Source organism: Physcomitrium patens, chromosome 6 (genome assembly GCF_059467195.1).
Source record: "Physcomitrium patens ecotype Gransden chromosome 6, ASM5946719v1, whole genome shotgun sequence".
NCBI classification, from domain to species: Eukaryota; Viridiplantae; Streptophyta; class Bryopsida; order Funariales; family Funariaceae; genus Physcomitrium; species Physcomitrium patens.
The window spans coordinates 7,831,720-7,847,167 of NC_143415.1; the positions used below are offsets into that span (position 1 = coordinate 7,831,720).

The window sequence follows — 15,448 nt, forward strand, 5'->3', positions numbered from 1 at the left end:
TAATTAATCAATGCAATGATCCATTGAAGATGCCATTGCTAAATAAAATTAATGCAATAGCAACAAATAATTATAAAGAAATAATTAAAAAATGGTCTACAAAATGCAATATTTGGAGAGTAATAGTGGTACCAAGTTATATTAGAGAAAAAAATATTTTTATTATTAATAATAAATAAAATTTAATTGAATAAAAATTATCATCAATAGAATTAAACTCCAGCTCTAGCAACTCCTTGGCTTTGGCAATATTTTAGCAATGGCATATCTCTAAGAATAGGCAAATCATCTATAAAAAAAATATCTAAATTTTCATCTAGACTATGTCCAACAAATTTCATCTATGGTATTGTTCATCCAACTTTGGTATCATGTTACAAAAATCAGATGTGTTATAAAAACATGGACATCATTCATTATAAATGAAATGTGTTGAGAGGCAAAGATAGTGCACTTCCAATGTCTTAGTTAAGAGATGGATAAGTCACAGCTTTGGGTACATATAATATGGAATATTCAACACTTTAGTTTTGAGCCAAGAAGCAAAAAATGATGCGGAATGGATGTGTTTGTTGGTTTGATCGTAAAAGTTGGCAGTGGAGCTAAAGTTTGTTTGCTTGTAATGTAGAATCATCAATCATCTTATAGTTGTTTGATGTTTTTATAGTGTGGACTTCGAGAAGCATTGTGATTAAAGCAATGGACGATTTTCCTTACCTTGTTGCTTAAACAATTGTATAAAATATCTTTTGGTTTCATTTTTATTGTCGATCAAGTTTGCATATGATATCAACTTATTCTATAGTCTTATATCATGAATCCTACGCATTTAATTCATATTTGATTTCTCCAATCAAGTGTATCTGAATCAAGAATTGTAGTTATGTGAAGCAATATACTCATGTGTATATAAATGTGTAATCATCTTCAAAAGAGTGAAAAAAATATACACATAAATAAAGTGCAATGATGCACATAAAAATTTTAACTAATTAAACTTTAAATTTAATTAATTGTAGTTAGGTTGTAAAAAAAATTAAACCATTGAGTTTATGATTTTGAATAGAATAGATAAAAACATATAATTTTGTACAAGATGATTTGGATTGTATGAATTTTGAAAATCATATAGTATCTTAGATAAATGCCACAAATTATATCATTGGCTACCGAATTATACCTTCCATATTCCATGATGTGACTTATCTAAGCATCACATGAGTTAACAAAATATATCTCTCTACTATCATTGAACCTTCTTCTCTTGGCTGGTTGTCAATATACTTGCACCAGAAAATCCTCATAATGAAACCAAGTACTCAGATTGCAGGAAATTAAAATTAAAAAAATCAATAAAGCATTAAAATATGGATAATGTGATATAGATATATATATATATATATATATATAATAAAATTGACAAAAAGAAAATGTATTGTAGGCACTACTATTATATCAGTTAACGCATTAAATAGATCTCATATGTATAAGTACCTTTGAGGCTTCACAAGGTTCCTATGGGTGATGGAAATAGTATATTACAAATAGATTTTGAAGGAATATGTTCTTAAAGTTTTACCAGTTATTATCAAGAGAATGAAAAGACTAACTTGGCTACTGTTGAATTTTCTTGTAACAAATCTCTGAAAATTTTCATACAAAGTATCAAATTATATTCCAACTACACTCATTTTCTTAAGTTGAATAGGAAAAATAAAAAACAAAACTATCAACCTTTCTGTGCAAATCCTTGCAAAATGATGACTGAGTCTTTTTAAAATATTACAAGAATGTTTTTGAAAAATAAAAGTACCAATTAATGCAATTAAATAGTTATACCATGTATGGTTAATGTGAAGGAAAATGTACTTTGTCCAATGCAACACAAGAACTAATCATTTTAAGAAGAAATGGAGTTCCTAAAGATTGAATTTCTTCATTGACTTTAAAGTAATTTTTTTTAAAAATAAATAAATAAATAAAAATGTTTTAAATTTTCAAATCCTTTTAAAATAAATTTAAGTATGTAAACAATACTTGATCTTTTAAGATTTATGGTTAAATTTAAGAATTAATATATATATATATATATATATATATATATATGTTATTTTAATCCATTTCCAAACAGAATATTTTAAATAATGCAATTCGTGTGAGCTATATTATATTGAATTTTTTTGAAGGCCAATTCAGATGCCTACAATCTATAGTTCTAATAGACATAGGTTTTTAAATAATAATTAAATAATAATTAAAATATTAAAAAGTTACAATATATGACTAGAATTGCTTCACATTGTGTTTACAATCAGAACGAATATTTATTATGATTATTAATATTCTTAATTATTAGTGATTTACTAAAAATAGAATTTACAAGATGTCTCTAAGCCAAGTTCTAAGACTCTCATGCAGATGTTAGTGTAAACAATATCTACAAGAGATGAAATATATATATATATATATATATATATATATTTATTTATTTATTTATTTATATACACATACATACACATGTATATAATTTATTTTTTAAAATTTATTTGCAACAAATTTCTTTCAACAGAAAAAAATAAAAATAAAAAAACATTTACATCAACAATATTTTTTCAAACATGTATTTGAATCATTATTTTAAAAGTTTAAAAGATATCCAAACTAAAAATCAGTACTGAAATATTTTCTCATAAAGTCGAAATCTTTTTTGTTGTCCAATATTTTCAAGTTTCCACAGAAATTTTTAATAATAATCAAATTTTTAGATTACTTAATTTTGTATTATGTATATGATATGATATCAAAAACCGCAAGTATTGCCAATTTAATATGTGTTTTTACATTTTTTTAAATTTTCTAAATTTGGTAAGCATAAAAACTGAAATATATAAAATTAAATTATTTCAATTTTTTTGTAATATTCTCTTTTACTTGCCATAATAATTAAGATGTTCAAAGAAAAATTAAAATAAAATAATAAACAAAATTACCAACCATACTTACTACTTCAAGAAGATTTGTTATAATGTTTAAGTATTTCTAATTATAAAAATTATCCTTAATATTTTAAAACTTATCAAAACTATCACATGCATTTTTTTTCATTTGTGAGAAAGATATGATGCTATTTCATAATCAATCATAGAAACCAAAAACAAACAAACAACATTGGCAAGGCCATTAGTTGTGTTCCCCTAAGTTTATCTTGAGACATCAATGTCTAAGAGTATCTTGACAATGGCCTTCTCTTAAATATGCTCCAAAGGTGATAAAATCTATAGGCATGAAGGAGATGCAAAGTGCGCTTCAAAGCTTCCACACAATCAATCATGTAAAGATGTTTGTTGGCTCCATGCAAGATCCTTTTTGAAATTCACTTACATTTTCATATCCATTCTTCCTCAACTTATTTCCACTGTGTGTGTGTGAGTGAAAATCTACATTTTCATATCCGTTCTTCCTCAAAAATAACAAAATAGCAATTTAGAAAAATACAAAACCACATCCAAAAAACAAAAAACATGAACAAGAACCATCCTAGAAAATACAAATATATTTCTTCAAAAAAAAAAAAAAAAAAAATGACATGTGCATTTCCTTTTAGAGAAATCACGTGCTGAGGGGGAGTTTGTTGCCCTTCAAACTATGCCAACCACCTGTTGCTTGTCAGCTGACTGGGAAACACCAAACAACCCCCCAAAGAAACATAAATAAATAATAATAATAATTTAAAAGGGGGGAAGGGTCCCACTGCAAACTCAGATGTTAGACTTTTTGCATTCTCTCAATCTCTCTTTCTTTTGCTTGTGCTGTGGTTATGACTTTTTTAAACAACTGGGTTTTGGTTTTGGGTGGTATTTCTGTTGGGATTGGAGAAGGTGGAGTGTTTTATTTTTTTATTTTTTCCAACCAGGAAATGAGGAAGAAGTATGTGATGCTGTTATTTGGGTGCTTCCTTTCTTCTTCTTCAATGGCTTTAGTCTGGAGGGGAAAATGGGGTCTTGTGTCCCCACATCGCTTGACAAGGCGCTGTTGCGAGCAAGAGATGCTTCACACAAGGGAATCCTTTTCGCCGTGGTGGCTAATTTTTGGGTTGGATCGAGAACTCCGTTGAGTTTGCTTTCGGGAATCCGTGACTAGAAAGCCGATGAAACTTGCAGGTCTCAATCTCCTGGTCCTGGGTGGGTACCCATATGCGAAAAAGGAACCCCCGCGTGGCTTCGTTACGGATAGGAGGCGCGCGCGCGAGAGGGGGAGTTCGTGTTGAAGCCACGCCCCTGCCCACGTTGTTGTTTCTTTTGCTGTCACCTCAATTTTTGCACCTAATCCGATCGGGTACATTACATGAGAAAGGGAATCAGGTCATGGTTTACACACACACACACACAAACACTTACGCACCAAGTCATGAGTAATCCGGGATCTTGGAAGCATATCTGGTGGGATAACCACGGAGTGCCAGAACGGGGCTTTTAGGGGTCGAAATCACCTTTGAGCCAACCCCCCCGCTTGAGTGTAGGCTCGCACTATCTTTCGCCGAGCCATGTGGAAAGACAGTCACACTCCTCCATTTATTACAACGCGCCGGTTCATGCGCATCCTTTCCCCTCTTTGAGCAGCACCAGGCGAAGGAGGCAACATCAACAACAAAGCCATCCCATGGTGGTTGGTTGTTGCAACCGGGACGCAACTCTCTCTATTCCACGCCAGCACCCCCCCACCCCCCAACCTAAAGTAGAAACCATTCGCATCGCCGAATCAAATCCGCAGCCCTAACATCTCCTCGTGGGGACAAAGGCAATAAATAACTGGGCAACAGCAAGCAAGCAGAGAAAAGAGGCGGCGACCACAGGATCCCCCGCACGTATGAATGAAAAACACTGTTTGGATAGATGAATATATAGGACCACTCCAAGGGGAAAAGGGCCAGTTTTGGAACTTTGCCGTGTGCCCCTCTCGTCGAAATCAGCGAGTAATGCAATCTGAGCTTTTACGGTTGGAGGGGCATTATAATATTTTTAAAAACATAAAAAAATGGCCTACAATCACATGCAAATTTATATGGTGGGTCATGAGTGACAATCCTCCACACTGCAGCTCTCTTGCAACTTTCTCATGCTTGTGATATGCATGTGATGATTTTGTGCAATTTTGGAATTAAGAATGGGGAGTTTGATCAAATGTGTGTTGAGCATTCTCCATGTTCACTGTATAATATAGTAAAAAATTAGGGGGTTTCTATGAGTTTTACTGAGTTTCCTTTCAATGGTTTGTCTCTTGGTTGGCAATCCAACCTTTTTTTTCTTGTTATTTATGTGTCTTTATTTGTGTATTTATATGTGTTGAGAGGTGTTCTATATTTTGTGTGGTGATAATGTTGGATGAACATGGATGAATAATATGAGTCAATCAACCAACCTCATATGATTGTTTATCATTCCTTGATCATGTTATTTAATTTTTATTTGCTATTGCTGTATTTTTAAGAATGAAAAAAAAACGAATACTGATTTCATGTATATGTTGATACCAAAAATTCACATAGGACAGCTATTGTGTTTTTTTTACTTTTTGAAATAAAAATGTTGTAAACAACGATTGAGTTACATCAACTAATCTATATTGATCCATACACAAAACAAAGAAAAACAACCATGATAATAGTTGAATAAGAAAACAAATCATGTTTTCAAATTCACACTTGTTTCAAAAGTCAACACAGGGTACTTCCGCTGACAAAACTTGTGTTGTTGATGTTGCAAAATAAAGCATTTAGAAGACAAAAAGAAGTCAAGCATGAAACAATGCAGTGTTACTGCACCTCAAATGCATGAATGGCTTTCTAGGTGAGTACCTTAACATCTATGGCTTCTTCATCTTCTTCTTCTACTTCTACTTCAAGAGTAGAACAATCTGCTCCTCCAGCCTTCTGTTTATTGATATGTGGTGTTGATCTTGTGACTACAATGGACCACACCCAGCTTTCAAGCTGAGCAAAGCAGCCACAATTCCCTTTCTCTCATTGTTTTTTGTTTGTTTGTATGTATGTTTGTTTGTTTGTTTTTTCCTTTGATTTAGGAGGGATGTTGTATCTCATTCCTCTAGTGTGAAACTCCACATGTCAAATATGGATGTTGGAGTTGGTCATGGTGTAATCTTTGGGCTTGAGACAGCCATGTCATATAATGGAGCTTGTGTGCATGAGTTGGAGTGACTGCAACCCCTGGCCCAATGTTTCATTTCTCCACATGCCAGCCAAATGCCAGGCACCCAAACATGAATAAATGAATAGTTATAAATATAATATATTATGAAAATTTTGGTGTGTGCAAGGTGTACTGCATAAAGTGAAACATGATAGGGTCTGTGTTTAAAAACCAAAATCAAAATGCCTTTCCACAACTATTAGGCTTGACCATCAAGACAGTCAGAGGGTCCAATCAATCTATCCAAAGTAAAAGTTGTGCAATGTGGTAGCTGTTTCCTGTTTATTATTATTATTATTATTATTATTACTTTTTTTTCAAAATTTTGGTTTACTGCTTGACTTAAAATATTAGCCAAGCATTATCTATTAAACATACAATCACTTTTATGTTTAAAGGTTGTCTTAAGTCCACTAGGAATCCTCCTGAACTTACTGTGTCAACAGGAAGGTTAAAAGAGTTATGCCTTTTGTTTCATTCTCCAAACATTCTTACCAGTTTGATTTGCAGCATCACATTTCTATATTTATCTATGCTGTCTGAAAAATATAGGGAAAATGAACAAGAATAGTAACAACATGGGTGCTGCTCTTTTTGATGGCTTGAAGCAGAGGATGTGTTTTCCTATTGTAGAAATAAATAAATAAATAAATAAATAAATAAATTATAGAACATTTGCCAGGAGAAAGAGCTACAGTATTAAGCCTCTTAGTTATATTTTGTTTTCATTTTTATTTTTTTCATTATTTGAGTTCTTCCAAGTGCAGAGCTCTTCCATTACCAATAGATTGGCGTTGTTTCATGGAAACTCTTTAAATGGACTGAGCCTAAAAATTAAAAAAATTAAAAAATTAAAAAAATAATGTTAATTTCAAAAATCTCTCACATTGGGGTATTCTTTTTCTTCTAAAAGTGTCCTACCTATATCCATCAAGATTCTATTTCAAGCTATCATTACCATCAATGGTAGGCAAGAAATAAACAGTGTGAAAGAATGTTTTAGCTTTTAACTTGTACACACCAACTTTGTTGAAAATATTGTCCAGCTCCAAGGATATGTCAATCCTTGAAATGGTTGTGGGGACGCTGTCTGTAAGTGTGGAGGAGGCCATGGAAGTCAATAGCAAGGCCTGTGGAGAAGATTACCTTGCAACCCACACCACTCTCTTCCAACTCTTATGTAGCCTCAATACTAAGTAATGCAAGTGGGTTATTTAAGAAGCCTTCTACAAAGAGTGACCCAATTAACAAACAACAATCTTAACTATTGTAATCATAGTTATCATTATTATAAGATGTAAAGTTATTAGAAAAAGTTGCTCTATTTTATAAGTTTATTATCATGAATATTGGAGATCTATTTCGGGAATATGTAGTTATCTTTGTATTTGTATGATAAACAATATGTGAAATGTCTCTTAATGTTCATGTGAATAAAGTTTAAACTTGCCACATTTAGGTTCTAATGAATTGTTCTGGCTACTTTGTTTTGGAGATGAAATGAAAAAAAAGAGTCTATAATGCCTCAAATTGATAATGCAAATTAACTTTGTCCCTCACTCGAAATTGGAAATGACATATGAGCAAAATGTTGAATTCTTGATATTGTTAAATCACACCTTCAAATCTTAACATTGTTTTTACAACTGAAAGAAATGAGAGAAGAATATTAATTTTTGTAAAATTGAAAAAATTAAAAATGAGTGCTGTGGAAAACAAGTTGATGCTAAATGAAAATTGTGGCAAGTGGGTTCCTTTAAGGAGATTTTGGGAGCATCTCTACAAGAGTGGCTTCAGAAACAGGTTTTGTTTCACAAGCAAGTTCTGCATCAAAGCCCAAAAAGGGGTCCTGCTGCACTTCCCATCAGAGGACCAAGAATATGTGTTAGAGAAGTCCACATGAATTGGACTTTGGTTTAAATGGTGAATGCCTGGATGTAGTGGATGGAAGTGGTTTGGATATTTCTTGTAAAAAGTTGCTAATTGTCACCATGCCTTGGGATTATTTAAGAAGCCTTCCACAAAGCCATTAAAGAAGAACCAAGACATGAAAATATTTTACATATGTGTGTACACACCAATGCCTTTGTGAAACTTGTGTTCACTCAGTTTGTTTTTACTTGCTTAACAACAGCTCCAATATGAAAATTTGTACTCACTCTCATGATTTACATTGATTTTTTTTTTTTTTTTTTTTTTTGTTTTGTTTTGTGTGTGTCTAAGGCTCGTTGTTTTAACTTGCACAGCATTTTGACTGAGATAAAAGTTGTGGATCAAAAGGTCATAATCAAATTGAAGTGCATGACAATCCACTTTCGTCTTGGTCCCAAAAAGCTTCTCCCTTATTTTGACTCTCCTGGAGGCTTGCTACAATGTCACATGCTTCACATACAATGCACTGCACAGTGCAGGTTTCTTTTGACCCCATGCCAGGTAGGCAAAGCCTTGCTTAATGACACATAATGTATTCGATAAGTTTCCAGCCGTCTTTGTGTTTTCTGTTTTGAAACTTACCTGAGTCGTAAATCCAATCTACGTTCCACCGACCCGAAACTGAACAGGCTCATTTGTGTTGCTAAAACCACATCACACGCACATGTTGCTTGAATCCGAGGAAGAAAGGACGTTGTGTTGACGAGAGTGTGTTCTCGATGGTCACGCAGAGCTCACCGAATGTGAGAAGTCGTGCTTCTAGTCCTTGAAAGAAAACCTTCAAGCCAATCATTCGGTAGACCTACTCTGACCATTGGTCGATCCTAGAGAAGAAACCCACAGTTGAAAATTTAGTCATCGTCCTTGAAAAAACAAACAAAGAAACAAACACAAGAGGGTAAAGTAATTCCTTCCAAAACAAGGTTTGAAGCAAGCAAGCGAGGAGAAAATCAAAGCAGGAAGCATTACTGCAGAAACGAGTGAGCCTGAGTCCGTGGAATATTCCAACTCTACCAGCTTCCCGAAGTCCGAACGCCGAAGGAAGCAAACAAAAGCAGCCAAGTCGGTGAAGACTAGAAACGGGTCATCCGCCGATACTTGAGCCCATGCATGCACGTTGAAAGGAATAACGACCGTCATTTGGACCCCGAAAACCTGGACGTGTATCTAAAACTCATCATCTTTGGTTTGTGGGTCTGCTCTGTGAGAAACTGACGAAAGCCACCGAAAAGTGCCGTGGGAAAGCCTAAAAGGGTGATGCCAGCGACCATGGCTGTATCTTCACAGGTGGCAGAATCATAGTGGTATCGATCGTTGCCGTGGAGACCGAATAGTTGCGGTGATCGTTCAGCTAGAGTTGACTGTTGGGCACGGGTGGGTCATGGCATTTACGGCTCTCCTACCTACCTACTGGTTTGATACAAGAGACGGCTAGTGATCCTGCACCAGGGGATTCTCGAGGCTTGTGGGGTGAGAGAGTTGTTTTCAGTGCTACCTGCAGTTGAAGATCCCGGTGCTTGGACATTGATGAGGGGGGCGGAATTTTGCATGTTGAGAGTGTCAGTGCTTCGTTGCCACTCCGGATTGTTAAAATAGCCGGGTAATTTAGAAGGCAGGTCTCGGAAGGGTGAGCAGTGTGTCTGAGCGTTTTTGTGTGACGCTTGCTGAGCTCTGTGTGGCTGTTGATGTTTTTTTAGTTTTAGTTTTTAGTTTTTTGGTTTCTGCGTTGCTACTGACGACTGAAGGAGTAGTGAGGAGATGCATGTGTAGAAGGTCCATAAATGGTGTGATGCAACGAGCCTTACCGTGAAGATTCAATCGGCATCGGGGATCTTGGTTTTTTATCCCACCTTTTAGATTGAGCGGATACGTATTGGATCAATTTACAACTGGTTCTTGAGATAGTTGAATTTCCCAGACAAAGGGTGGATGTGTTTTGGGGGTAGTTGATAGGTTGCAGCTTCTGTTCTACTCCATGACCATTTCGGAGATTGAGGCCGCATTATCTCGTTTTTAGTGTCTGAAATTGTGAACCTCGTTTCAATCACACAATAGTAGAAGAACTAGAGTCTGCATTTACGGTACGTTACGAGTGACCAAAAACTGAGATCAACTCGGCCTTTTCGAGATTCTCAACGTCGACCTCAGAGCATGGGGAGAACTCCTTGTTGTGACAAAATGGGGCTGAAGAAGGGACCCTGGACACCTGATGAAGACCAGAAGCTCGTAACATACATTCAGCGCAACGGACATGGCAGTTGGCGCGCCCTTCCTAAACACGCTGGTAGTTTTTCGACCTAGTGTCTCACCCAACATGGATACGCAACTAGTCGCTGCGTAATTTTAGAATCTTTGAAGAAGTTTGGCAGCTAGAAAATTGTTGCAAAAAGCTAAAATGTCGTGTTCGTGCACCTATGATTGTGCAGGACTTTTGAGGTGTGGCAAGAGCTGTAGGTTACGGTGGACGAATTATCTTAGGCCTGACATCAAGCGCGGCAGATTTTCCTTCGAAGAGGAGCAAGTCATTATTCATCTTCATGGCATCCTCGGGAACAGGTAACAATTGTTTCCGCTAACGGATTAACTTGGTTTTGATTCTGGTTTTCTGCAATTCCATGGAAGCCTGCACGTTCAGACTGCACCCCCACATAGAGAGAGATAATAACCTTTCTCTGTCCGCAGATGGTCGGCCATTGCAGCGCATCTCCCAGGACGCACAGACAACGAGATTAAAAATTATTGGAACACGCACTTGAGGAAGCGTCTCTTGCAGATGGGCATAGACCCCGTGACGCACAAAGTGAGATCCAACCTGCTGATCGAGAACTTGGATCTGAAGCCTATGGTGTCTTCCACTTTGAGTCACATGTCACAATGGGACAGAGTGCGGATGGAGATGGAAGCTCGTCTCTCAAGTGATTATTTTGCCAAATCATCAGCACATGGTGCAGCTATATTCGAAGCATCTGGCACATCAGCCAGTTTTATCAAGGCACCTAGCGACTGTTCAATGCGCTCCTGGAAGACACAAGTATCGGAGTCGCTTCTACGGCGTGACTTCGGCGTGCTTGAGAAGCTCCCTCCTTGCAGCATGGATTTGCAAACTGTTCTACAAGACTGGGAAGATTCACTCCATTGCCAACCTATGGAGCCAGGTTTGTACGATTCCCAAATGCGCGCCAAGACGCATTCTGGTAGCCATAGCGGTTACTCACAAACTCCCAGAAACGACAATTGTTCAGGCACGACAGTGACTGATTTGGCGGCCCGCTTCGAGACTTTCCCCAGCTTTCACCAAACTTCGCCATCGCCATCCCCACTGCCACAAACTTCTCAAATCTCCGACTCATTCACTTCTTCCGGCACAAAGCTCTTCCCTGACCTTCCTAAACCAAATTCTCTTCCCTCGATGATCCCAGAACACTTCTCGCCGACGTCGACTCTTTCCAGTCCCTTCGGCACCTCACCCAGCGACTTCATGGTTCCACCTCCAAGCTCCAATTGCGAGATTGCTTTCTCGACTTCTCCCCCTCTTCAACTCCCCAGCCCAACATTCTGGACATCCCTGTCGGCACCAACCACAATGGGAGCGGGTGATCTTCAGCTTCCATCCGAAATTCCTGAGCTGCTAATGGAGCTCCACGCCGAACCTGCTGTGCCAGATCTCATCGTGGCGACTGTCCCTACAACTACGGCAGGTACTCCAGGATGGACATCGCAACAGGGGCTGATTGAAAGCAAGGATTACTGGGCCAATATGCTGCATCTAGTTGGCCCTCCTGCATCCCAACAGCTTTCCACCTTGCTCTCTACCCCAGCGAGGCTCACCCGGTGACATGATCCAAAAATCAGAGCAATCTCTCCACTTGTCACATCACTCCTTCATTAATGGGTGCACAAACCGCCAAGGATTGGCATCAACCACCTCATTCTCGCAATTAGTCGTCGCAGCTCGACAGCAGAAGGTCTCTCATTGTGCTGCTTTTTGCAGTGGCCATGGATTTGACGCAATGGGCTGGTTGTGTAACTCGCGCAACACAAACCCCTTCACAGGAAGGGAATCCACATGCGGCGATGGTCTTCATTCCTAAAAACTGATCAGCTGAGGAAACTTGCAACCGAATCTGCAGTGAGCTGATGATGGGTGCCGTGGTTGGTACCCATGGGCTATGCGAGAGTGACAGGGGCTTGCAGTAAGGCAACCAGATGTTCATATTTCTTGCAGGAAACTATAGGATATTGAAACACTCTGTAACATCATCAATCCCAGGGCGTAACACAGCTACACATCCCCTTTGCTAAGGGGGTCAGAAGAAGCGCAACGTTAGTTCCAAGGGCATAGCATTCAGAGTGATATGCCCCAGATAAACACATGTTGGGAGGTAACTGATTCTTTAGAAGGAGCCAGCTTTACTGGTTTTAGGACGCTAGCTCCTGCGCATATTGCAAATAAATTAGCGCTTGTACAGCGTGATTTATGTGAGTTCAAGTTTCATGACTGCCTCACTCTGGGCACTTCAACTTACAATTTTATTTTTTGTCTGTAATCCTATATAGCAACGTTGTCTTGGTATCACTGGATTCTACATCTTGTGTGTTTGTTTGTTGCTTTGATTATTTCCGATTTTTCCAAACAAGGGAGTCCTGAGAATGAAGTCACTTGTGTAGTTCAAAAAGTAAGAGCAGTGGATTGGGTGGTTGCGAGTTTTTTGTGTTTTTAATGTTATTTTATAGCAAAACATAGCATAGATTTTTAAATTCAGGAAGTTAAACACGAAGTAGTGTTTATTGTTCGATAGAGTTATACCAACAAGTTTTTTGTGATTACAAATTTCTACTTCATACCATTGGTCAACATTGTTGTAAGGTTTAAAAAAAAAAGAAAAAGCATATATATAGTCTTGAATTCAATAATTTTAAAATATCCCATTAATATGTATTTTAAACTATCCTTATTTTTTCCCTTTATTTTTTTTTACTACTATTCTCTTCTGCTTTCGAATAAATCACTTCATCATCAAATTGGAATAAGAATACACTTTTTTATAAACTTTTCTCTCTTACTTTATTCCTTTTTGTGAGAATACTAATAATAATTATGTGCTTTCTTTAAAACTTACTTCTTCAAAAAGATATGCAATATAAATTGGTAACCCACATGCTCTATATTTTGACCTGTTTAGCAATGATGTTTAACTACTGTGATGTTTTTTGCAACCAGTCCAACCCATGATTATAATCTTACATTGAGTTATAAACAATTTGCTTTACGCTTAAGTTTAGTAATCAAACTTGTTGATCTTTTGTATTACTTCATTTCTAATCTAAGTTTTTTCTTCCAAATTACTTCAATCTATTTTTTAATCCTATCAGCAAATTTTCATTGCTAGTTTTGGTAACATACATTGGTAATTATTTTTTAAAAAAAAGTAGATGTAATTTATAAATTTGTAGGTTTAGGAATTCAAATTTTAAATTATTTATCAATGTCTAATACATTGCCTAGTGTATTATGAAAATAAAAATAATAAAACTAAATACATTCAAAAAAACAATCTATAAACATTTTTTAAAGTTTTTTCTTACCTAATTATATATATATATATATATATATATATATCCATTTTTAGTGCTGCTAAAAACTGAGTGTAAAGAATTTATAGTTCAAATTTTGATTTTAACACTTATTATTTATATACATTTTTTTAAATCAAAGTTTTTATTTTAGACTAAGTTTTATTTTTCATATCTTTTACATTTATTCCTTCTATTAACTATAAATATCTCTTAAACAATATTTTCAAATTATCCTCTTCATTTAGAATTTTTTAATCTTTTGTAATATTTTACAATTAATTAAGAAATTTGTAGCATTTCGAAATTATTCAATAGAATAAAATTTACAAATGGAGCCAAGAATTTTTTTTGTCTCATGATGTTTATTGTTGTTTTTTTTGTCAAGAAACAAAGAAAAAAATAAAATAAAATAAAATAAAATCTTCTTTTTCTTTTTTTTTCTTTTTCTTTTTTTCTTTTAGAAAATAATAGATTATAAACATTTAATTGAAATAATTCTTTTAAAAGAGCAACAAATTAGCTTATGCTTAGGACTATGTTATGTATCTAACCCTGACTTACGTAAAGATAATTTATTTAGTCAAAGACGTAATTAACGTTGAAAGAAAGTTTTTAGCCAAGTATATTATTATTGTTTGTTTTGTAGGAGAAAGATTTTAATTAAGATATTCCGATCAATGAATATTATTACATAAAATAAAATAAGAATATAAAATAAAATAAAAATGAAAATTTCGAATAAAAACATTATAAATGATATTTTTAATTAAAATAAAACTTGTACATATTGTAACTTGGAACTTAAGCCAAAGCATCAAGATTTCTATTGCAAAAATCTATAGATTTGACCATTAATGTTTATAATTATATTTCGGTTACATGTTATAATTATTATTTAAAAATAGAATTTAGAAATGCATATATATATATATATATACATTGCTCATATATCCAATATAGAAGTAGGAAGAATACTAAAAGTCAAGACTATATTCTCAAAGATTGATTCTATGCTTAATGATCCAAATATTTGTACATGAAATTAAATATATATATATATACATATATATAATATTAAGATACTAAATAATTATTAAATAATATTTAAATTAAAATAAGTATTATTTATTTTTTGGTCTAAATATGATATACAAATGTTCTAAGTTCATCAATTATATTTCTAAGTATATTTGCACCAACATTTTTGCTTAAGATGAAAAAATTGTTAATATGAATTTTATTAAAAAATACATTAAAATTATGTTACATATTATGAATTATTTTTGTAAATAAGACTTAGGCCATTTCTAGTAGAATAGTTATCTATTTTAAGTTAATCAAACTTTAAAATCCATCAAATTTAATATTTCTTAATTGTGTTGATTCCATATAAATATATTTGTTAATATTACATATACTGATATTCTAATTTTCTTCTAAAATTTTAAAAAATAAATTTAGTAAGTTTTTTTATAATTTATATGAGTAAATTCTCTTCTTGTCAAAGAATTAAAAATATATATTGTTGAAATTTCTGAATTTACTTTAAAATTGCTTTGTACAATGATTTAAAAAAATATACTTCTTCATAGCAAGTATACTTTAAAGACTAAAAATTTAATAAATAATAAAACAACTAGACTCACTATCCTTGCTTTTGTCCTATTTAAATTCCTAATATACCTTAAGACTACTTCCAATATATATAAAGCTATTGTAGATTATAAGATTTG

General features: G+C 34.5%; 1 protein-coding gene and 2 long non-coding RNA genes across 4 annotated transcripts; 2 read left to right on the forward strand and 1 right to left on the reverse strand.

The window, feature by feature from the left end:
• Positions 1–3,869: 3,869 nt before the first annotated feature.
• Positions 3,870–4,616, reverse strand: LOC141045500 (uncharacterized). Its single transcript, XR_012217671.2, has 2 exons — positions 4,490–4,616; positions 3,870–4,322 (listed from the first exon to the last, which is right to left on the reverse strand). It is a non-coding gene; the product is annotated as an uncharacterized LOC141045500 (long non-coding RNA).
• Positions 4,617–4,691: 75 nt separating this feature from the next.
• LOC149989138 (uncharacterized) lies at positions 4,692–7,530 on the forward strand. 2 transcript variants are annotated; one of them, XR_016503267.1, is made up of 3 exons: positions 4,692–5,064; positions 5,770–5,846; positions 7,253–7,530. It is a non-coding gene; the product is annotated as an uncharacterized LOC149989138 (long non-coding RNA). The 2 variants fall into 2 exon arrangements; XR_016503266.1 differs by lacking the exon at positions 7,253–7,530 and adding an exon at positions 6,079–7,246.
• Positions 7,531–9,592: 2,062 nt separating this feature from the next.
• Positions 9,593–12,619, forward strand: LOC112283400 (uncharacterized). Its single transcript, XM_024522019.3, has 3 exons — positions 9,593–10,422; positions 10,565–10,694; positions 10,821–12,619. The coding sequence occupies exons 1-3, from the start codon at positions 10,290–10,292 to the stop codon at positions 11,971–11,973; spliced, it is 1,416 nt and encodes a 471-aa protein (XP_024377787.1). The 5' UTR covers positions 9,593–10,289; the 3' UTR covers positions 11,974–12,619.
• The last annotated feature ends 2,829 nt before the right edge of the window (positions 12,620–15,448 follow it).